The 23990-nt window shown below is 41.2% G+C and overlaps 5 protein-coding genes across 5 annotated transcripts; 2 read left to right on the top strand and 3 right to left on the bottom strand.

Annotated features, from left to right (window-relative positions):
- The first annotated feature begins 467 nt into the window (after positions 1-467).
- Positions 468-3641, top strand: hbae4 (hemoglobin alpha embryonic-4). Its single transcript, XM_070990726.1, has 3 exons — positions 468-1135; positions 2303-2507; positions 3398-3641. The coding sequence occupies exons 1-3, from the start codon at positions 1044-1046 to the stop codon at positions 3524-3526; spliced, it is 426 nt and encodes a 141-aa protein (XP_070846827.1). The 5' UTR covers positions 468-1043; the 3' UTR covers positions 3527-3641.
- A 4196-nt stretch (positions 3642-7837) lies between these two features.
- LOC139349383 (hemoglobin subunit beta-1-like) lies at positions 7838-8588 on the bottom strand. Its single transcript, XM_070990142.1, has 3 exons — positions 8475-8588; positions 8144-8366; positions 7838-7990 (listed from the first exon to the last, which is right to left on the bottom strand). Exons 1-3 carry the CDS (start codon positions 8564-8566, stop codon positions 7862-7864), a joined length of 444 nt encoding a protein of 147 aa, XP_070846243.1. The 5' UTR covers positions 8567-8588; the 3' UTR covers positions 7838-7861.
- Positions 8589-10381: 1793 nt separating this feature from the next.
- hbae5 (hemoglobin, alpha embryonic 5) lies at positions 10382-13075 on the top strand. The gene is made up of 3 exons (XM_070990174.1): positions 10382-10491; positions 11329-11536; positions 12922-13075. Exons 1-3 carry the CDS (start codon positions 10397-10399, stop codon positions 13048-13050), a joined length of 432 nt encoding a protein of 143 aa, XP_070846275.1. The 5' UTR covers positions 10382-10396; the 3' UTR covers positions 13051-13075.
- A 427-nt stretch (positions 13076-13502) lies between these two features.
- On the bottom strand, positions 13503-15794 carry aqp8a.2 (aquaporin 8a, tandem duplicate 2). The gene is made up of 5 exons (XM_070990638.1): positions 15535-15794; positions 15222-15348; positions 14897-15111; positions 13688-13822; positions 13503-13548 (listed from the first exon to the last, which is right to left on the bottom strand). The coding sequence occupies exons 1-5, from the start codon at positions 15792-15794 to the stop codon at positions 13503-13505; spliced, it is 783 nt and encodes a 260-aa protein (XP_070846739.1).
- A 2827-nt stretch (positions 15795-18621) lies between these two features.
- aqp8a.1 (aquaporin 8a, tandem duplicate 1) lies at positions 18622-21677 on the bottom strand. Its single transcript, XM_070991008.1, has 5 exons — positions 21412-21677; positions 20984-21110; positions 20644-20852; positions 19840-19974; positions 18622-18792 (listed from the first exon to the last, which is right to left on the bottom strand). Exons 1-5 carry the CDS (start codon positions 21675-21677, stop codon positions 18750-18752), a joined length of 780 nt encoding a protein of 259 aa, XP_070847109.1. The 3' UTR covers positions 18622-18749.
- Between the last annotated feature and the right edge of the window lie 2313 nt (positions 21678-23990).

Raw genomic sequence — 23990 nt, 5'->3', positions numbered from 1 at the left:
AGCCAGAGCTGATCTACTGAGGGCAGTCTCAGACTCCATAATCCATGAAGATTTCCCTGCTGTGTGCAGTCCAGAATCAGGATTGAAGAGCACTTAGGAACTGACAGGACCAAAGCTTTAAGACAGGTCCTGGTTTGCCTGATTTTTAGGCCTTTTGTGAAGCCTGTCATCATTGCAGGGTTACACTCCACTGAAATTAGCAGGAGCATTATTTAACAATAGGCAAAAAGATAAACAACTGTCACTACTTATTGCTTGTTCTTAATCACCGTTGACCCTGCCTGCTCTCCTGCTCCTCTGTATGATCGTTTCAGGTCAAATGCATGAATGAAAGCTGCATAGTGTGTCATAGCAAATCTACTCTGCGTGAGGCAGCAGGCTCACAGTATCACAGTATCTGCTGCAGGCTGGTGTCCCGCCCACCGCCCCCTGACCAGCAACTTATGGAGCTGCAGATAGCAGCAGCTGAGAGACTTCAACTGATAATAGCCTGCAGCAATAAAGCCTCTGACTCCTATTAATCGTGTTCTTTCATGTCATGGTGTAGCATTCGACATTTTTAAGACATGCAAAGAAAGTTTAAAGAGGTGAATAATCAACTTTCCCTATGTAAGTTTTTATTTTAACTTTATTTCAGCAACCCTTGAACAGATGAAAAACTTGAACCTGCTAAAAAACAACAATAACATGTGGCACTGAAAGACCCAGCCTCAGAAAACCGCGCAGCAGCCACTGCTACGGTCATCCAAGTTGATGATGTGGTAGAACTGCGCTGCGTGACGCACGCACGGCAGCAGATAGCGCAGCGGTCTGGAGCCTCCACCCCGGCCTGACTGCGGACCGATAACAGAGGAGGGAGACTCTTGCCATTCCACCTCTGCTTTTCACACAGGGAAAGGATTATTACTTCAAACTCCCTTACTCACCACTCGTTTGTGCGTTTTGGTTTTAAAAAAAATGGTTGATTAACGCCTTTTACGCACATATTGAAGTGGATCTGACTGTGACCTCCGCTGTAAAAGGCATCTCACCCTCTGGCTGCAATGCTCTCAAAGAGGGAGAAAGATCTCATCGCAGACATATGGGCAAGGCTGACTCCTGTGGCAGAAGATATTGGGTCTGATGCGCTTCTTAGGTAGGTTCATAACACATTTCCAAAATATGAACTCTCTGTGTATTTGAAATAAACTGTTAATATTTCTCCAGAAAGTCTGCTGTGTTTTTATGAATGTTAAGGCTTCCAACACAATTACAAAATAAATAAATAAATAAATGAAGGCAAAGGCAAGGCAAATTTATTTGTATTGCACAATTCATACACCGGGCAATTAAACTTCCCATATGAAGACACAGACCTCGTGACCCTTTATTATTATTATTATTATTATTATTATTATTATTATTATTATTATTATTATTATTATTATTATTATTATGGCTAAATCATCATGTGTTACAGAGGAATTAGGAAGACAACCTTTATTAATATAGTATTGACAATTAGAACCACAGACTTGATGGCTATAAAGAGCTGATAAAAGATGGCAGTGATCCAAGATGAGGGAAACGTTCACATGAGTTCACACTGATGATGATGATGATGATGATGATGATGATGATGATGATGATGATGGCAGTAGTCGAGACCAGCCTCCATGTCTCGCCTTCTCTGATCATCAATAATCATCAAGTTTTAGTATTTAAATTAGGACAGTGCATCATTGCCAGTGGTGGTGGAAGTATTCAGATCCCTTTCAAGTATGTATGTATTATCAGCAAAATGTACTTAAAGTATCAAAAGTACAAGTACTCATTGTGTAGTAAAATGATGCCTGTGAGTGTTTTATTATTATTATTACATATGATTTTATTTTGATTAATATTACTGCTGGATTCATGCGTATGTTGCATTTTATTGCTGTAGGTGTTTAAACTTGAGCTCATTTGGATTATTTCATATCCTGTTCATTAGTTTAATGTCCAGCGATGCATCATATTCTATAAGATCATCATGTTTGTAATGTCCCGTCAGAAGCACTTAATAAGGGAAGGTTCTCAATCCACGAAAGAACACTTAATCCTTAGGACAAACATTTAAAATCACCAAATTTGGAGATATGTGGTTTTCACTGGACAGGAAGAGTATGAAAAATTATAATCTGAAAAGTAACTAAAGATGCCAGACAAATGGATAAGAATTAAGTGGCATATCATGGAAATACTCAAAGTACCTCGAGTTTGTACTTAAGTACAGTACTTGAGTAAAGTTGAGTAAACAATACTGTTCCTTTTCCTTCCACAGGATGTTTGCCACTTTCCCGGGCACCAAGACGTACTTCTCCCACCTCGACATCAGCCCTCACTCCTCTCACCTGCTCTCCCACGGGAAGAAGATCGTTCTGGCCATAGCGGAGGGAGCCAAAGACATCAGCCAGCTGGCCGTCAGCCTGGCTCCCCTGCAGACCCTGCACGCCTACCAGCTGCGCATCGACCCGACCAACTTCAAGGTGCCTTTAGCGTCAGTTCTCATGGATCATGCTAATAACAACGCTTAACTAATTCATGCTGAGGTGTTCTCCAGGTTTTAATCACTGACGTCAGCAGCTGTTTACAGCTCCAACACCAACCAACACCAACAGAAATATATTCACCACCTGTAGAGATATAATATACTGACACACTTGAGAGAATTTCTATTGTTGTTTCCCATTAAAACATTTAATTTGACATGCATTTAAAAAGATGTGATTAGGTTTTAGTGTTACATTTTTTTCAAAATACACATACATATGTGTATATGGAGTCTATAATGCATAGACATATTGTATTGGTCTATAGGACGTTTGTAAGCCTATTATTGGCTTCATAAACTCCAATTGCACAGATGAAACTTGGGCTCATGAGTGTCTCACAAGACTGCATTAAATTCTAAACTAAATGTAAGAGATTCAGAGGTGACTTGGTCTTCTGGAAACAATGCAAACATTCAGCACTTCCGTTAGGCTGCATGATTTTCTCTGTTGTTTGTAATGTAGGTGTTGTTGGAGCATTTTGAACAGCTGGGTGAGTGTGTGTGTTTCTGTGTGTTTGTGGGGGGCCCTGCACACAGCTATCTGAAACTCTGTTTATTTACATACTGCAGTGTTCAGTGTTGCATTATAAATTTTTAGCTCCTGCATTTTGCAGGGGTCACTGCAGAAGCTTGGAGGTCCTACTGGAAGGATTTTACTGTGAACTGGCTTCAACTTAGTTGCAAAAGTAACATACAGTTGTTGGTCTAATCTGGCCACTTGACATATTGTTGCTGTTTGTTTGTCATCTGATTTGTTTTTTCTGAGGCCCGGCTGGATCCAGCATTCAGCCATTTGTCAGTAACAAACTTTTACCTTCTCTGCAGCTTTTCTCACACTGTATGCTCGTCACCTTGGCCTGTCATATGGGCGAGGACTTCACACCGGTTGCACACGCAGCAATGGACAAGTACCTGTCAGCTTTCGCAGCCGTGCTCGCCGAGAAATACAGATGAGCCCCATCCTGGTGTTTTTAGGAAGTATATGAACCCTTTATAGGATCTGAAATATTTATATGTGTGTGGTTGTTATTATGCAATATTTTGTAATAATAAAATGTGCAATTAACACATTTCCTGTTGATTGTGGTCAGCATTTCAGTGTGTGGTTATATTCTGAAATCACATGTTTAAGAGTGAGCAGCTGAACACAACCCTGTTCAGGAAGAAGCTTTCAAATTCATGCTGTTTGATTTTGCCCTGGCTTGAACTGGCCACCATCATTTCTACATGATGACATACCGAGGTGTCTCCTTCAGTGTGTAAACTAACTAATTTGATACTACAAGTGTATTTTTATTCCATACTCATGAATGGGAATAAATGGTAGCCTGAAATTTAATTGAAATTAAACTATACATTTCCAGTGTCTTTTAGAAAATGTGCTAATGTGAAACTTTGAAAAAAGCACTTCACCAGAGGTTTGAACTCATAAGTTTGGACCACAGCGCGGCCTACTGGATAGCAGCAGAATAACAGCTGGCAGACCTGGCTTATATGTACTGCAACAGCGCCATCATTTGGTAGGATGATTTACCCAGAGACTGATGCAATATTCTAAATGAGGCGGTCATAAAATTAAATGACAGATTTCATCAGCAAAATGAGTGATTTGTTTTCACAGTGAGGACTTTTCACTGACTCCACTTGTCTGACAGCGTTAGTTGCTACTTTAAAAATTAAGACTTTTACATCCAAAACATATAAAGAGCTGAGAGAATATGACATTGTTATAAATTAAACTACTAGACAAACCAGTAAATACAAGTAGAGCTGAAACTATTAGTTGATTGGTTAATCGAGAAGAAGAAGAAGAAGAAGAAGAAGAAGAAGAAGAAGAAGAAGAAGAAGAAGAAGAAGAAGAAGTTTCCAATCATAGAAGAAGAAATAGTTTGTTTATTCCCGTCCAACTCGATGATCCTGTTTTTATAAAACATAGAATAAATATCCCTAACTTACACAAAAGTGCATTTGCTGCGCATTTTATTTGTCTGCACAATTAATAGTTTATAAAACGTGTTCAAATGAGTCTATTACAGCGTTGTTTTCGTGTTAAAGTGTACTTTTCTAAGGTTTTGCTGACATCAACAGTTGTGGTGTTGTTAGCTTGTTCGTAGGTTAGATAGTTAGCATACGGTTCCTGGAGGATGGTGCTGACAAGCACCTCCACGATGAAAGTCTGCGCCCTCAGCTTCTCCCCAGGCTGCTTCACAAACTACACCCAGGATCAGAGGGGCTTTGCCGTCTGCCTTCACCCGACCGAAGATGCGCTTCCGACTCATCCTGAGGGGCAACAGGTGAGTGCTGAAAATGGGTCTGAAGCTTACTTACTTACGTTAGCTAAGTTAGCTTTTTATATATATATATATATGGAAGAAGAAGAAGAAGAAGAAGAAGAAGAAGAAGAAGAAGAAGAAGAAGCTCCGTTTGGTATCCATGTTTTTATAAGATGAGAATTTCACTCTGAAATTATTAAAACATATCTGCTTTGAGAAAAGGGTAATGTAAGTAAATTAAAGGCTAATTAAAGTACCCTACAGTATGTTTTAAAGTCTATGTATGTGTATGTACATATGTGTGTTGTATGTATGTATGTATGTATGTATGTATGTATGTATGGATGGATGGATGGATGGATGGATGGATGGATGGATGGATGGATGGAATTTGGGATCAATAAAGTACATTCATATATCAATCTATCTATCTATGCACTTAACTTTTCAGCCATGGACTCAGGACAAAGACTCAAAAGTAGTGAACCCTTTGTCTCACTTTGTTGTTTTATTTTGATTGCAAACTCATTAACACTATTTCTGTGTCATCAGTCCAAAATCCTTAAAGATGTGTGTTGTCAGACTGAAGTGAGGATGGCTGCTTTGCTGTGCTTTAATACAGCTGAGAAGCTGGTGAACTTGGAGCATTTTCCGCTTGTTTCGGTTTCTTTCTTTTCACGCAGAGAAAAAGCCAGTGAGCCAAGATGCATCACCTCAAGTCATGTGACTGTTTGGACCAAGACCACCTCCTCCCAAGGGTCTCAGTCCGATTGTTTGATCGACACCAGGGTTCAGCTGACAGCTTTCACAGCAGCCCAAAAGACCTATGGTGTATGGTGTGTCTCTGGTGCACGCATGAACTTATAATGAATAGTGAGCTGTCTGTGGTGCCGAAATAAAATTCAAATTAAATGTGGAGCTGTCTGTGGCGCTGATATCCACTTGTGATTAAATGGGAGCTGTCTCTGGTCCTGAAATGAACAGTGAATATGATGCCCTCAGTAAAGTAGCATTCTTTCGACGCCTCAACGCCATCGTCAGTTGATGTTCGTCAAGATAAACCAAAGAGTTATGACATTATCACAAGAGGATCAGAAACCAGACACCACCAGCATCGCTCACAAAGGCGTGAGCAGTGAGTTAGCAGACTTACTTCAGATTCTCTGATAGCACAATCAGACTTTGAAATACGCTTTACTGAAGCTTTACAAGGAGCGCCAAGGACTTCTTTCATTTTTCAGAAGACAGATAAATGGGGCCACCTGCTGGATGTAAGAGGAGTTGCAGTGTGCTCAGCCTCATGTGAGTGACGTGATTAATTAGAATAAAAGAAATCTCATACAGGATCTATGGCAGCTGAAACAATTCAAAAACAAAACCAAAAAATCAGATTTTTGTTCGAAGTTTTTGAATTGTGTCGGATTGTGTGACACCTTGTTTTATCTTACATATTTCATATCATGAACACATGAAAACTAGTGATGTGTCGTTTGTGAGTGAGACGGTACTTTGAGCCGGCTCCCGTCTGAGGCTGGTGTTTTATGTCTTTGTTTGAATAAATGAATACAAGACAGATCCAGAAACGTCTCACTTTGCTAAAGATATAAAGTTTTATATGTTGTTATAACTGCTCATTCTGAGTGTGTGAGTGTGTGCTCATTGGAGGATTCAAGTGTCCACATCACACTAATGCAAGTTCAGTACTGGGCCAATAACGTGCACATAACAAGGCAGAAAATATTCTTTTATTATTACTTCTGTCAGGTGTCATGTGATGTTATGTGGCTTCAAATTGAGGCTCCTTTGGGTTTGAGCTCTTATCTGTTTTGAGCTGCAGTCTGAGATAGTCCAAGTGCGTGATGATTTGAAGCGTCCCACGGAAAAAAAAAAAAACATCCAATTTGTCCTCAGATGACACCGAAACCTTAGAGCATTCAAAAAGATTTAGCCTTTAGCCTGTAGCACAGCTGGGGTTTGAAGAAAAACTGCAAAAGTTCTCTTTCTGATGTTCCTGTGGTAGATAAAACATGATAAAAATGACCCCCAGTGTGCAGCCCGCCACCGACTTCATCTACCGCCAAACGTTGATGTGTCGTGGATAAAGGCAAAAATATAGAAACCACAGGACATTTGAATTATCTAACCACCCAATGAATAAATAAATAAATAAATAAATAAATAAATAAATAAATAAATAAATAAATAAATAAATAAATAAGAGAGTGAGGCCGGTAGGTTTCTAGAAATTACAGAGCACCATTCAGGGTTCATACAAAGCCTTGAAAGTTTGGAAAATGCTTGATTTTAAAGGTTGTGTTTTCAAGGTTAGGAATATGCTTGAATTCGAATATACTCCCTGAAAAATGCTACTTTTTAATTATAATCTGGTGTTTCATCCACACAGTCACTCATGTGAAGCGAAAATCTTTCAATATTTGACTTGAAGCGATTCTGCGTCCTATTTGTTTGTTGCCTCCTGGCGTCGAAATTTGCATGCATTTAATCAGCAAAACATGCAATCATATACGTGTGTGTGTGTGTGTGTGTGTGTGTGTGTGTGTGTGTGTGTGTGTGTGTGTGTGTGTGTGTGTGTGTGTGTGTTGCTGTGGCTATAAAGGAATTGTAAACTTTATTTTCTTGCATTTGTAGTAACAATTTAGAAAAGAAAAGCTTAGAGAGTGTGGAAATCGTTCGTTTCCTTGAAAGTGCTTGAAAATCGCTTGATTTCTTGAACTCTGGTCATTAACTGAATTTATGTCTTTGCATAATATCGACTTTTTAATCCGACAATTTCTCATGAGGGTCTGCCTCTGCGCCTTCCTCAATCAGTAACAGACCTCGGGCTAACATGATGGCTGTGCGTAATTACGCGCGCATAGAAGAAACAAATAAGCAATAACAATAACAAACAAGCTTTGCTTCAGCGTTCCTTTATTTCTTATTATGGAGACACATAACAGATGTGGAACAGATGTTCGGTCTCCTTCGCGTGTTCAGATGAGGAAAGATGCTGCATTTAGTGGTACTGCCTTCCCAGAGCGGACACCACCACGGCCAGGAACTTCTGGAAGGTGGCCTGGATTTCTGGTGTGAAGTTCTTTCCCATTTTGGCTGCGACGACGATGGACAAGCAGTCAGACAGCAGCTGCACGGAGAGGGGAAAACACATTTTTAATGTGCATATGCAAGAATGGAAATACAAATCTGTTTAATCTACACTGTGACTAAATATGGGTTTTTATATCCAGCATATATGAGAGACTCTGCGAGTCTCAGAGGTGAGAGGCTGGAGCTTTACCCTGAAGTTATCGGGGTCGACGTGCAGTTTCTCGGAGTGCAGGACGCTCAGCTCGGCATAGGTGGCCTTGATGTTGTCCATGTTCTTCACAGCCCGGTCCAGGCCGTGCAGCACGGTGATGCCGTGGGCTGCGATGTTCGGGTTGCTCTTGATGGCATCGGCATTGTAGAGGTTACCGAAGCCGCCGAAGTACCTCTGAGTCCAGGGGTAGACGATCAGACACCTGCGGGGGGAGGAGACAGTCAAGTCGGAATCGGAAGGATTCTGTTGGATGTTCCATGAACAGTCTGAGTGTATCAGATGGGTGTGAGGACAGGTGTTTTCTCCCTACCTGACCAGAGCCTTGGGGCCCACGTCATCATAGTCCAAGGTGGAAAAGATGTTGTTGATGATGCTGCGCTCCTGTTCAGTCCACTCAACCATGGCGGCTGTTGTTTTAACTTTTGTTCAGGCTTGAAAGAAAAGGCTGAATAGTGCTTCACTTTGACCCCAGTCTATTTAACTGTCCAAAGCTGACCCCCCGCCCAAAAGGAGAAGGAGAGGTCAGCTGCGATAGGCTGGAGATGAGGCGTTTGAGATAAACTGCAGACTTCTCCAGAATCTTCTGGAAAGCAGATTTACAAAGTTGCCAAGTTAGCGCACTGTATTTAGATGGTTTTCTTGACGTTATTATTAAATGAGAATCCGTGAGGATCTGTCCAGTGGTCGTTCTGCTCCGCTCACCTGCACGCGCGGCCTTGTTTCCAGCACTCAGGAGCATCATTGTATCCTGAGCTCTGCTCGCTTTCATCTTACAGGAAGCATCATTTACTGAAGCTGAAGAAGTATCTTTCAGTCATCCTCAAGGCGCCATGTTGATTTAATAATAAGCGTTATGAGTTTTAATATTTCATTGAAAATAACAGAAAGGGTGTGTGTGAATCAGTGTTTGGATAATATATGCAGGTGCGTTGAAAAAAATGAAAAGCGTGCTGCAGCATTTCTCAGTAACATCCGCGCGGGCAGCGTTATAAAAAGGTATAAAACAAATATAAGTTGACATAAATGATGAACCCATTGGTGTGTGTGTCAGTCAGTGTCACTGAGAGGTCGGACAGTGTGTCATGCCCGCCTGTTATCTGTAGAACCACACTGGTGTTATCTCCAGCAGCGTCCCCTCTCCACCCAGACACCGCTGCCAAAACCCACATATGTTTTGATTACGGAGATACTTGAGGCTTGTGATAAAGCTCCGGAGCTATTTCTTCCACTTGATAGCAAATAGATTAATGACCGGAGCCAAAAATGCCCAATTAAAAAAATCAAATCACTGATAAATCGTACACTGCTTTCACAGCTGCTGCGCGATAAGACTAATAATTCATTTCTAGGAATTGATTCATCGAGTGCACGCGGAAATGATAACTTTTGTTAACGTTGGAGTGTTTTGATCAAAATGCAGAATTGCATTAATGCATTCGTCTGATTTCTTGCAGGCCTGAGCTTTAATGGACGCTGCGTAAATAAAAGCAGAATACACTGAAGTGGTCCTGAGTCAGCCAGGTGTTCACCTGAGGAATGCTCCAAACAGGTGCTTTTAGGGGTCTTTTGTTGCTCCTGTCCCAACATATTCAAAATAGACATATATTTGCAAAAATCAATGACGTTGATGAGGGGAAACATTAAATAGATTCAGTCTTTGCACTGTTTCCAGTGGAGTATATGTCAAAAAGGATCAGCAATGATCACATTCTGCGTTGTTTTACACACCTCCCAACGTTTTTGGAAAGGTAAATATTGAACTCAAAATAATAATAAATGTTAATACAAATGTGTTTCCTTGTGAAAATGTATAATGGAAAGTGGGAATAAATGGGAAGTGAAGTCTTGTATATGCCGTATTCACATCACCTCCCCTGACCTCTGAGTTCGTGCTTCTGCCCCCTCTGACCTGAGATGCTCCCTGCACTTCAGGTCAAACTCTGCTTCACCCCCAACTTCTACACTAACAAACGTGTGGAGGCTCATACGTAAATGATCATATTTTTGCCAACTGTCACCACGATGTGAGCGGCTGATAGCGCGTCTCGGACTGGCATCCTGCCAATGAACTTTCTATCAGGCGGGGAGGAAGGGTCGGATCTTCGTCAGGGGGCCCTGGCTTGGCATCCGTTCCCGTGGGTGTGCCTCTCGAGCCAACTGAATTTAAGTAGAAGACCAAACTAAACGGGCATCATCCGATTCAGGCGGAGCAAGAGAAAGAACCGAGGCAACATGAGTTTGACTGACAAAGACAAGGCTACAGTCAAAGCCCTCTGGGCCAAAATCTCCAAGTCAGCGGATGCTATCGGGGGCGAAGCTCTGTCCAGGTGAGTGTTTCAGGTTCATATCAGAGGGAGTTTTAGGATGTGTTATTACTTTTTTTATGCAGCTGATCAGCTATTTGTTTAATATTTTTCCTCTCTTTATTGAACATTATGAACATACGAGCCTGGTTGATTAACGCGGATCACCTGTGAGTGACAACCATAATGTCCCGAGTAGGCGCATCAATATAGGACTTTTGCTGTGTTTTTGTTGTTGTTGTTGTTGTTGTTGTTTTTGTTGTTTAAATTTAATTTAATTTAATTTAATTTTTCCTAAGTTTAGTTAAATTAATTTCTTAAATTAAATTGGAGTGAATTAAGCTTTAAGCTTTGTTGAATGACAGAAGAAGAAGCCTGTCTGACATCCCAGCAATGGAAAATAAACTGATAAATGCAAATCTAAATAATAATAATAATAATAATAACAACATTTTTTAAAATTATATTATATTATATTATATTATATTATATTATATTATATTATATTATATTATATTATATTATATTATATTATATTATTATAGAGGCTGAGCCTATTTTTCATAGCGCACACGTATACAGATCAGTCAGAAAGGTTTCTAGTTTCATGAAGGGTTACCATCCTCATCAATAACCGAATGAGGCAGAGTGCTCCAGCTGACGCTCATACTCGCAACCTCAGCATCACAGTCTTAGAGCCGATTGCTCCGTTGGAGTCCGTCTAACAGTAAATTCAATTCGAGGGCTATTCGCTGAAAAAAATAAATATTTAAAGTCAAAACTTTATGGTGAATCCGGCCGAGCCACGTGTCATTGGTCTGTTTTGGCGCCCGCCACTTAACGTTCTCGTCTCCTCTACAGGATGTTCGTCGTCTATCCGCAAACCAAGACTTACTTCTCCCACTGGCCAGACACGGCTCCCGGCTCTGCCACCCTAAAGGCTCACGGCAAGAAGGTGATGGGTGGAGTTGCTCAGGCTGTGGCTAAGATTGACGACCTGACCAACGGCCTCCTGGAGCTCAGCGAGCAGCACGCCTTCCAGCTGAGGGTGGACCCGGCCAACTTCAAGGTGAGACAGGCTTCATTTGACATCACGTAGGCTGCATCATGATATCAGCGCTGCGATGACGTTACTTTCACGTTACATCCAGGTTAGCGTTCACCGACACGACTTTTATGCACGAGTAGCGCTTGATTCACGCATAAATTACTTCTTTTGTGCTGCAAGAAGTGCGGTCAAATCTTAATTTCTGTTAAACGACCGAAAGAAATCCCCAAAGCTGATCCGGCAGTTTTGAGACTGCAGGCCAGTGGCGGATGCAGAACGTGACCGATGGGCGGGCGTGGATTAAGTCTGGGCGGGCCTGATCACCACTTCGCCAAAATTGATAAGGTGTGTGTGTGCGCGCGCACCTTATTGCACACACACACCTTATTGCGCGCACACACACACTGAAGCCACCACACATTAAGTATTTGACCAATCACGTGCGGCTTGAACGGAAAAAAAGTCGAGAAAAATACGAAAACAAAAAAAAAAAAAAAAGCCCAAAGCGGCTCGCTCTCTGGCTCCAATCGTTTACTTCAATCCGACACACAAGAACACATCACTACTGTGTTACGGTAGAAAGTGTTCAGCACCTACCTAATAGGGGGTTTGGGGCTTAATCCCCGATTATTATTATTATCATTATTATTATTATTATTAAACTGGGCTGTTAAACAAATGGAGTTTGAAGGAAGGAAGAGAAATCGTCCTGTCGTCCTGAACGAAGTGGATGGCTGGAGTGGAGGAAACACATGTGAACGCAGTTAATGCACCTTTACTATTAATGGAAAAAAAAAAAAAAAAAAAAAAAAAAGTTCATGGCACACACCTGCATGCCTTGAAAAATGAATTCAATCCACGGTGCTCTTCTGTCGGCTGGGAGCCGATGGAGCGATTTGTGCTCCTCTTTACAGCCAGTAACAGAACAACGCCTGGACATGATTCATAACACAGTGCTTTCGATAACCTAACAGGTTATCGCTGGGTGGCGCTGGGTGGAGAGACACCGAGCGCCGAATTCAAACGGCTTGTGTGGAAGCTGTAGGCAGGGTGCTGACAGAGATCCGTATCTCACTCAAAAAAGCACGGGCGGTCTTGTTTCACACTTTGTATGTGTGTGGCAGCTCCAGAGACCCAAACAAGTGAGTTTTTAATAATATGGGACATAACTATGAAAATCGTTTTATTTAATTTTTTTAATTTGAATTTCTGACTGGGCGGGCAAGCTGTCAATCTGGGCGGGCATACGCCCGCCCATGCCCACCCGTAGCTCCGCCCCTGCAGTGCAGGCGGAGCATGTTTTGCACCACACTGGCGTTGCAGATTTGAAGCTACACAGGAGCAAAGTTTTTTATTTGTTTATTTTGCTTATTTGCTATAACCGTCGTTCCCTCTGTCATCCACAGATCCTCTCCCACTGCATTCTTGTGGTGATCTCCACCATGTTCCCCAATGACTTCACCCCTGAGGCCCACGTCTCCTTGGATAAATTCCTGGTGGCCTTGGCCCTGGCTCTCTCTGAGAAATACCGCTAAACTGCCCGCAGTGTGGCGTGCGGCCTGTCACTCACGGTGAAAAATGAAAGAATAAACTTCACGCTACACAAAACAGATACTACTTTGTCTTTTATTTGTCTTTTTTTTACGGACAGGGAAATAAATCATCATCAGTACATCACATCATCAATATGTTTTCATTATTCAATATTCCTTTATTCGTCCCTCGAGGGGAAATTCCGAATTTCACAGCAGTATCAATAACAGAATAGAATATTAAAAGACAAAATGCATGCATTTTCATAGCCTATACTGACAAATCCACAGTGATCACAGTTTGACATGTAATAAAAAAAACATCAAAAACTAAGCAACATAAAATTGGCCGCATGTCATTAATACATGAATCACAAGTATCTGCTGATACGACGACTGTAAAGGACTGTTTACAGATTTATTGTCGTTTGGCAGTGGCCACACAAAAGAGGCTGTTACGATTTCATAACAACTCGTAACTTGTCATCGCCGAGAATGAGCCTGCAATACAAGAGAGGCATTGTGAGGCTGGTGTTATCACTCGCGGCATCGTATTCATTCATTCAGTCATTCATTCATTCATTCATTCATTCATTCATTCATTTAATAGCAAACCCCAGTCACACCCAGCGTCTCTTACCTGAGCAGAGCAGCGGCCACCAGACCTCCTCCTATGGGGCCCACCCAGTAAACCCAGTGGTAGGTCCAATAGTTGACCATCACAGCTGGACCAAAAGCCCTGGCGGGGTTCAGACATGTTCCTGATACATCACCCCTGCAAGCAAAAAATAAAAAAATATATATTTTATATACACTCTCAACAGTATGAGCTCTGTGTGTGTGTGTGTGTGTGTGTGTGTGTGTGTGTGTGTGTGTGTGTGTGTGTGTGTGTGTGTGTGTGTGTGTTATACTTATAATTATATATAACTTAAGAATGATATACATAATTAATTATTTTTAATTATATATATATATTTGGTTTTCTTTAAATCTAAAAATGTGTCAGGTGATACAACTGTAGCAGCAAAAACGATATATATAAAGTTACACTGTCGTCATATCATTCATAATAATATCGTTATTGTTATCAATTAGATTTTTATTGTAGTAAAATCCAAAATATTAAATTAAAAAAAGAGAGTATTTAGTTGATTTTGAAATAATTTTGTAATTGTTTCATTTTGAAATTATTGCATTATTGAGCTTTGTGAAAACGTTTGAGTGAATGAATTTAACGAAGGTGACTGTTGCTTTTCAAATAAAATAAGTAAAAACATCCATCCATTATCTATACCGCCTATCCCTTTCGGGGTTGCGGGGGGCTGGAGCCTATCCCAGCTACGATGGGCGAGAGGCGGGGTACACCCTGAACCGGTCGCCAGCCGATTGCAGGGCCACATGCAAGGACAAACAAACATTCACACCTACAGACAATTTAGAGTCATCAATTAACCTAATGAGCATGTTTTTGGTCTGTGGGAGGAAGCCGGAGTACCCGGAGAGAACCCACGCATGCACGGGAAGAACATGCAAACTTCACACAGAAGGGCCCCGCCTGACCCGGGGATCGAACCGGCAACCTTCTTGCTGTGAGGCACGCGCACTACCTGCTGCGCCACCGTGCAGCCCTAAGTAAAAACATATAAAAGAAAAATAAAAAATAGCGCCACCTTCAAATGTTCTTAGTGTTTTTGGAGACTGTCCCACCAAAAAAAAAGAAAAAGAAACATGCGCAAAAGAGCCTTAAAGAACTTCTTAGAGGTGAAAAGTGCCAAGCAGCAACTGGCTGCAACTGGTTACTGGTTACAGTGCAGACACACTAAACATTAGTCTTGCTCTTTTATCTCACCCTGCCAGGATGTTAATGACAACAGTACAGCCCACTAAGAAGGGAGCCAGCGGGGTTTTTGTCTTTCCATTGACTGCCACCAGCAGCACCACCATGGTGACCAGGCAGGTCATGGCCACCTCCCCAAAGATGGCTCCAGACAGCTGGCTCTCTGACTTGAGGATATCAAAGGCCGCTCCTGTGGCGTTCAGGTAGCGATCTGCAGGGGTCATCATCTACTGTATGAAAGGTATGACTAGGGTCAGTTTGAATAAGATTTAATAGGCTGAGGTGTGAGCACCAAAAACATCCTCTCAGAGTATTGTGCAGTCATCTTGCACCTGACCTTGGCCATTGCAGCTCCCAGCACTCCTCCAATCAGCTGGCCGACCAGGTAGGGTCCCACCATTTTCAGCTCCATGCCTCCACACAGGCAGATGGCAATAGTGAAGGGAGGGTTGAAATGGGAGCCACTAGAGGAAGAGAGGCAGCAGAGAAAGGACGAGATCAGGCTGGAAACTGCAAATGAGTCATTCTACTCAAAATATATGATTCTGCCAAGTGGCTGAGGTTAATTATCATGCAGCAAAGTAAGATAACCCAAACACAAACCTGCAGAGCATCTGACTCTATTTCATTCTATCCTTTGCTTAAATTACCTGATGTTATCCATGACCGCCACCAGCACTGCCACAGCCAGTCCATGCACCAGAGCCGGCTGCAGCCGTCCAGCTGCTGGCACGTTCTCAATCACAGAGACACAGCCGATGAAAACGAAGAACATTGTCCCCAATACCTCAGCCAGGCAGGGCTGGAACATTTTCTCAAACCTGTTGGGAGCTTTGGACACAGGTGGCTTCCCGCACTTCTCCATCAGAGTCGAGTCCTCTTCTTCCATTTCCATTTTCTCGACTGCCATTGTTGCTTGTTTGACTCTTGCCTGTAAGAGGCTTCTGTTCCAGGATGAGTCTCACAGACACTGTAGCTCTGCACCACCAGCGCCTGTGCGTGCAAGTTAGGGCCACTCCTTGGTGTTGTGGTTATTTATACCCATCACCAGCATCTGGCACATTGAACCTGTCATAAAACATCAAAGGTGAAGCATGGTTTAAGATCCAATACACCAATACAATCTCTGCCCGAAACAAGTTCTCTGACACTTGCCCTGTTCCGGCCTCAGCTTGAGTCAGGTCAGATAGGCTAATCCAGTTGATGACGGAGTCCTAAAAGGAGTGATAAGGTCCAAAACAGGGCGCAGGCTGATTATGGTCGACCTCAGTCTGAGAGAGCAGATCAAAGTTAGAGGGATCGGAAGTGCTTTTTATACGTCATCATCATTTCTTCCGTTCATGCACAGCAACCTAAATAGATAAGAACAACCTGAACCCCCCCCCCCCCCCACACACACACACACACCCATTTGTTCTCTCTTAATATCTCCTTTGTGTATTGAACAAAATCAATCAATACAAAGCATATGTCACAGTGGATACAAAATATAATTCACTGGTACCTCTTGAAAAGTAAATATCTACTATATACGGCAAGAAGAAGCTTTCCTATATCTCCTTTTTTAATAAAGTCGCTAAATGGTTTCCAGATTTCTTCATACACCTCCAATTTATTTTTCAAGATGTATGTTATTCTCTCCAATGACATGCATTGTGCCATGTTCTCGATCCAAACACCAATTGCAGGTGAATCAGTTTTTTTCCAATTAAAAGCAATCACCCGTTTTGCCTGCAGTATAGCAAAGTCAATAAATGCATATTCTTTAGTTCTCAGCTTGAGATCTGTTGGATGCAGGTGTAGCAGTATCATTTTGGAGTTTAGTGGAATGTTCACTGATAAAATTGTTGCAATTTTATCAATCACCTCCCTCCAGAACTTCCTGATTTTTTCGCATTCCCAGATACAGTGTTCCCTGAGCTTCATTACATTTAAAACAAATGTTGGGTATATTGCTGTCGTATTTGTTCAATTTGACAGGGGTTGTATAGGTCCTCATCAACCACTTATATTGGATTAGTTTTAAGTTAGTGTTAGCTGTTTGTGTCTGAGCCTGCTTACAAATTGTACTCCAGTCTTCATCGGAAATGTCTTCCTTTAAGTCTGCCCTCCATTCAACAAGTTTAGGTATTGAGGTCTCACTGGACCCAGATGCAAGCCAATTGTATATTAATGAGATTAGACCATTGCTATTACAATTTTTAGTAATAATTTCTTCCAAAGATGACAATGGAGGAATTGCCAATGACTGGTTCTGCATACAAGATATGAAACTCCTCAATTGCAGATATTTAAAAAAGTGCTTATTAGGAATGTTGTGTATTAAAGATATTTCCTCAAAAGTCATTAGAACCTCTTCCTTATATAAGTCAGATATTTTTCTTAGTCCTTTTTTTGCCCATATCTTGAAACCAGTATCCAACCTGCCTGGTTTAAATAAAACATTGCCCCAAATTGGGCTAAACTGTGACAGGGAATTGGACATATTTATAAATTTTTTTACCTCGTACCATACATTAACCATATTAAGAACTATAGGGTGGGCGGTATTTGCTTGTAGGTATTTTAGCTCAGCTGAGTACAGGTATGAATGTAATGGTAACTGATATTAGATCATATTTAATTGAGTACTTTTACATTTGGGCAACTATGCAACTGAGTATATTTATCAAATAAACACTATAGGACTGTCCTGAAGTATGATTTTGACTGCTTGTACTTATTTTTCCACCGGACACCAAATAAAGAAATATCTTTTGTAAGAGTGGTACAGCTACCCTCCGGAGGCTTGTAGTGGTCTTGCACCTCATTTCATGTTGGCTTGTCCTTTAATTTATCACCCACCTGTATTTAAATGTGCAACTTTTTATTCACATTCACATGTTTCAGACTCTGAAGTGAAATCCTTCTTATTTTCCAAAATATGCGAGCACACAAAGAATATGTCTTTGCATTTGCTCCACAAATACAACAAACAATATAACCACAGAAGAAATAATACATGACTGAAATAAACACAATGGTAAAAAAAAAAAAAAAAAAAAAGTATTTACAGACAATTATGATGACTTTGAAATACAATATCCAAGTTTGAAATGATATGGACTGTGCTACGGAGAAAGATGTATGAACACGATATATTCATATGCTGCAGAATTTGACTTTGTAGGAATATTATTTTTACAAAACAAATAATGTTGCATGCAGTTTCTATGTGTGATTGCAACAGTTTTGCACCTGCACAATGAATGGATATATTGGCATGGGTGTGCAGTGCTGATGATCCCGCTTCATCAATATTCCAACCGTCACCATCCATTTATAAGGATGCATATGATAGTTTTGAGATATCTCTGTTTTTCTAAAGCTTTTCATTCTAACATATTGGTGTCTTCCAGCTGATCTAAGGGCACCAGTTTATGATTCTAATCTAGTGTAGTGTAGAGGCCTGTCCTTGAACCATCTTTTGCGTCATAAAGCTATTAAAGCACGGTTTTTCCTTCAGCACTTTGCCCCAAACAATGAGCATAAAACACTGTAAATGGATAACTGAAAGTGTCATCCTGCATATGAAATTATATGTATGGATTTTATTATATGTAAAGTCCAAGTTGGGTGTAGCTATCAGATCCCTATCATATCATTAAACACTTTATTGACATTATTGAAATATAAACGTATTATTTAGTATGACTCAGCAATTATAGTTGGTTCAAGGACATATGCGGTATGTCTTTACACATTTTGCTCCAAATTGAAGGTTTACAGTCTAATTGCTGAGTAATATACAAATATCTGAATGGAAAAGCTGTCCTCAGGTCAGTGGGGATGTCCCCTCGCTCTTCATCTTTAGCAAAGTTGACATTCACTTGAACACAGTTCGAGTCTTCTTGTCGCCAAGCACACTCCTGTAAAAGAGTGATGCTTCAGTTAGTGCACTAGTCATTATTGAGGATGATTTAATATCATGTTAAGAACATAGATGGATGACTGAATGGGCCCATTGTTCACAGGCCAAAGGAACAGGAAGAGAGGGCCCCCTGGGATTCACCTGCAATAATTCATTAAAAGACTGAGACACAAAACAACTATAAGATGCAAAATTACCACAAAAAGGTACAAAAGCACTAAGAAGAGTTGAGTTCAAAGAGATATGACATAAAACCATTAGGCGAGACACAAAGCAACAACAAACGATGCAAAACAAGCACAAAGGGACACAAAATGATCATAAAGACACATAAAATGAGTACAAAGAGACACACAACGACAACAAAGAGACACAAAAGAATCACAGAGAGACACAAAACAACAGTAAAAAATGTAAAACAATCACAAAGAAACTCAAAACAAGCACAAAAAAATGTGAAACAACCACAAAGAAACTCAAAACAAGCACAAAGAGACAAAAAATTATACAAAACAACAACAAAGAAACACGAATGACCCCAATGGGACATCAAATGACTATAAAGAGACGCAAAACAACTACAACGAGACTCAAGAGGACCGCCACTAGATGCCACTAAAGCCTACAAACTGGTCCTTTAAATGTGGGGGTTTTGCTCCTATGTGGGAGGGGTGAGGGGTGTTTTACATGTCTATGCCCAGTGTCTCATAATCTATCTGTGGTTAATCAGACATGTCTAACAATATTAGCTGGACCAAGATAAAGCAGGAGGTCAGACTGCAGTAAAGCTTAAAGCTCATTGGGTGGAGCTGCAGGAGCACAGTTCTTTGGCTCTGTGTGTGAGGTGAGAATGAAGTCCGGTGGAAAAGGAGGGGGGCTTTTACTACTGTTACTACTAAACTACTTGCAAGGAAGAATCTATATAGTGATAGAAGTTTCAGATTTCTGTTCACAAACAAATTGAGTGTTGCTCAACTATGACAAACTGAAGATTTTATTACATACAAAAAAACAAATCTAGACAGTATGAGGAGACTGCATGTACCTGACAAGGCTGACAGTGACCAGAGCACCACAAATGGGTCCAACCCAAAAGATCCAGTGATGGTTCCAGTGGTTGGCAACCACAGCAGGTCCAAAAGCTCGGACAGGGTTCATACAGGCTCCAGACACGGTCCCCCTGAAACAACAGCGGCACATACCAACACTGTAACACAGCTGCTGACCTGAGTGATGCAGCTCAACAACATGCTTCTCATGTTTGGAGTAGCAGCTAGTTTTCAGCAGCAAACACACACACAAAAATAGACATGTTAGAGGTATTTGGCCTCTTTGGCTAAACAAGTTTTATGTTTGCTGTTGTGCCTGTAAATATGAGTAAACCACAAATGCAGGGCTTCGGGTGAGTTTCTGGAAGTTGTGGATGCGATTAGCAATACAGTGGGATGCCATGAGTATGAAAATCTCCACATATGCCTCACAACAATGTGCAGCCACATTTGCATCATGTTGTGCAGTATTGCCTTTTATTATGAGCCAATCTTGGCTAGCCCGCCAGCTGGCAAACATATAGGTAGCTATTAGCAACAGCCCCTTAAAACCTCTGTGCATGCCACTGCTAAATAGGCAAAACAGTTACTTTAGTTTCATTAGCATAGTTTATGAGCAGTTATTGATTTTCAGAGGAGATAAAAACTGCTTAATGTAAATAAAACATTAACAGAGAAACAAAATATAACTCGAAAGCTATCTGAAAAATCTGTTTTTATACTTTTATACTTTCTTCTGCAGTTATGGAAGACTGACATAATGGTGATGATGGGGACGACTTCCCGGCTAAGAATCTCACCCTGCGATTATGCTGGCTGTCACAGTGAGGCCGATGCAGAAAGGAGCCAACGGTGAGCGGGTCTGGCTGTTGATGGCCCCCAAGCACACCACCATGGTGAGGAAGGTGGTCATGATCGCCTCTGCCAGCGTGATCATAGCCAGATCATTGGAGACTACTGTAAAAGCGCCTCCAAGGGTGGCATCATACAGAGCAGAGGAGCACACAGCCTGAACGTAGAGCAAACCGGACATATCATCATCAGCCGCTGCATGATGGACTTGACAGAAGTACATCAGAATTGCCACAATTATTTTTATCATCTTATGACTAACTCTGTTTCTTCCACAGTTTTTCTTACCCTGGCCAAACCAGCACCAGCCATCCCTCCCAACATCTGAGCCACGATATAAGGCACCAGCAGGATGAGCTCCATCCCTCCACAAAGGTAGGCGGTCAGAGACACCACAGGGTTAAAGTGGCCCCCACTGTAAGAAACATCATGAACTTTACTCTCTGCCCTTCAATTGATGAATAATAACAAACCTATCCTACATGGGACAAACATCAAATCAAATCAAATCATCAAAAAAAATGCAGTAATCTCACTCACACATTCAGGCAAATTCACTTTAAATAAGTCAATTTATGTTGGTTTTGCAAGTGCAAGCAACCAAAACATCATAGAGACCTTACCGCTACTGCAAAAACAAGACCGCTCAACTCAAAATCACACAATATCAAGCATCTAAAGCACACAACAACACTGAATCAGTCATCAGCCGTTACCTAATTTGCCCAAACACTGTGATCATCACTCCCAGCGCCAATCCATGTGCCACGGCAGGCTGGAGGACACCAAGCGATGCCACATTCCCGACAACGGACGCACAGCCAACAAACACAAACAGGGTCGTCCCGACCAGCTCAGCCAGGCAGGGCTGCACATAACGCTCAAAGACGCCTCTCTTGTGGTTTGTGCCGTCTCTCTCTGCCGCCAGCTCTCCCATCTCAGTTATTCTGAAGTCCTCTGTCTTGGTTTCTACCCCTGACATCTTGAACTGGAGTGAAGCCCCTTCTACCAGGTGTGAACTGCAGCCTGCAACTGAGAATGTGTGCAGTTATGTATATGAGCCATGCTTAGGGTGATGAATAAAGGACATACGCACATCCACATTTTTTTCTCTGATGCCCCACCTTCCTGCAATTGTTTATACTCCCAAGGCTGTTGGCAATCGATCATGCAAAGCTCATAAAGTTACTGGCGCTACTTGTGTCAGAGAAGGCGTACACACAGATAAGGATGAGGGTGTCTCATCAGTTAATAGCAAAACAGCTTCTTTTAGTTTTCTATCAGCAAAATCCTTTTAATAGTTTGTATTTGTTATGTTAAACCTGTAATCACTGATTTTTGGGGGGCTGCAGAAACAAGCCATGAACACAACACATATTACTTTGCATCACTTTTACCTGGATATGGGAAACTTGTTAGTAGTGGTGGAAAAAGCATTCAGACTTTGGGCTTAAGTAAAAGTCCTGCATGCAAAAGCTTACTCAAGTGAAAGCACAGAAGTATAAACATCAAAATATACTTAAAGTACCAAAAGTAAAAGTACTTAATATGCAAAATTGCCTCACAATTAGAGACTAAATCTAATATAACTGGTCTTTAATTAGTGCTGCATTTATGTGTACCTCACTGTAACGTTGGAGCTGGTGCAGCTAATTTTATTTAATGCTTAGCAGGTAAACCTATAATGGTTTCTCTCCACATTTTTCATCCCGACGCCCTGCGTCCAGGGGAGCCCATCCCCCACTTTGAGAACAGCTGTAATAGATATAGAAGACATGAGCACAGTGTCAGGTGCACCTGTCAACATCTCTCCTCCACACGTGTTTATTATCAGTTATCAGATGGACACCAAGGATCATTATTGGTATTATCTAATTGGCCAGTTTAATGTTTAATATCGACCTCGGGGCAGCTGTGATACAACCTTTCTGTTTTGAATGAACATTTATTAGAACTCAGTGTCCTATTATGACCCTCCCCTGTACCCGAGCCTCCCCTGACCCCCCTTGACCTTCTTGACCCTGGAAAGACCTCCAAGCAGTGAATTTGGGTGGGATGTGATGAATGACACAAATCCAAAAAAAGCACATAAATACACACACAGCTCTCAGATTTGTAGGAATTAGATGATTTACTAATCCCAGGAGTCAGTCTATGAATTGTAAAAGTTTCCATGGCCCTTTCCCACTAAGGTGAGAAAGAGGACAAAAGGACATTCAATGAGGGAAAAAGGATGAAGGAGGAAGTTTAGGGTGTGATTCATTGTACCTGAGGAATTTATGGTGTAGTATGAACCCTGGGAAACAAGATGAGTGCACTCCCCCAAATGGTCGTTGCTTTGGAAGGAAAGATTTACCATTACAAGGTACATGTGACAACCAGTTGTCCTTTTTGTTGCTAAACAGTATAAAAGCCAAGACAATGTGGAGATCTGCAGAGAACACTTTGCATGAGTCTTCCCTCCATGCTGCATGTATTAAAGAGACCTGATTCATCACACCGAGTCTATAATTCTTCCGAGAATTAGCAACTCTCAACGAGCAACAAGGAGAATTTCCCTTACATCATAAAGAGCAGGAATAATAATTTTATGTATTTGGACATGAAGGTCATAATAATTTGTTGTCACATACACATTTTTTCTCTTCTTTTCTGCAAATTCTTGCATTGGATCTGAAATATAACCTTTCTCTTTTCACTGTGTCTTGCAAAGAAAAGTACAGTCTCCCTTAACGCTCAAAGATGTAGACCTGATTTGATTGACCTGGATGGGAGCTGTTATAAAAGCTCCACAACACAATGATCTAAGCGTGAATCCAGTCAAGTTTACTGAGGGCAGATTTAACTAGATCCACATGCAACATAACTATAATCGATCCTAATCATTGCCTGTTAAATAATAAGTAAAAGTATCTTGCTCTGATAGCCAATCTCTACCAGACAAACTGAGGGGGATATTAGTAATTTTTCATCAATATGAGGATTCCAAGAAATCTTTCCATCCAGCCAAACCCCAAAGAGTTTAAACAGCTTGACTCTGTGAATTGATGACCTGTGCATATCAAGGTTTAAATCAGGATTTTTTTCTTTCAGCATGTATCATATAGGCCTGTTCAGTCTTGGAAACAAAGATCTATAAGCTCCATTTGTTCACCCAGTCCTCCACATGGTCCAAATCTTTTTGTATCTGTAAAGCCAGGTGAGCAGTATCTTTCCCTTTGCTCCAGATGGCACCATCATCTGCAGATAAAGACAACCTAAGTCCATGGTCAAGACTGGGTGAGGCTAATGAATG

The sequence above is a fragment of the Chaetodon trifascialis genome, chromosome 21 (assembly GCF_039877785.1).
Source record: "Chaetodon trifascialis isolate fChaTrf1 chromosome 21, fChaTrf1.hap1, whole genome shotgun sequence".
NCBI classification, from domain to species: Eukaryota; Metazoa; Chordata; class Actinopteri; order Chaetodontiformes; family Chaetodontidae; genus Chaetodon; species Chaetodon trifascialis.
The sequence above is the reverse complement of the archived record's forward strand: the minus strand, read 5'-3'. Positions and strand labels throughout refer to the sequence as shown.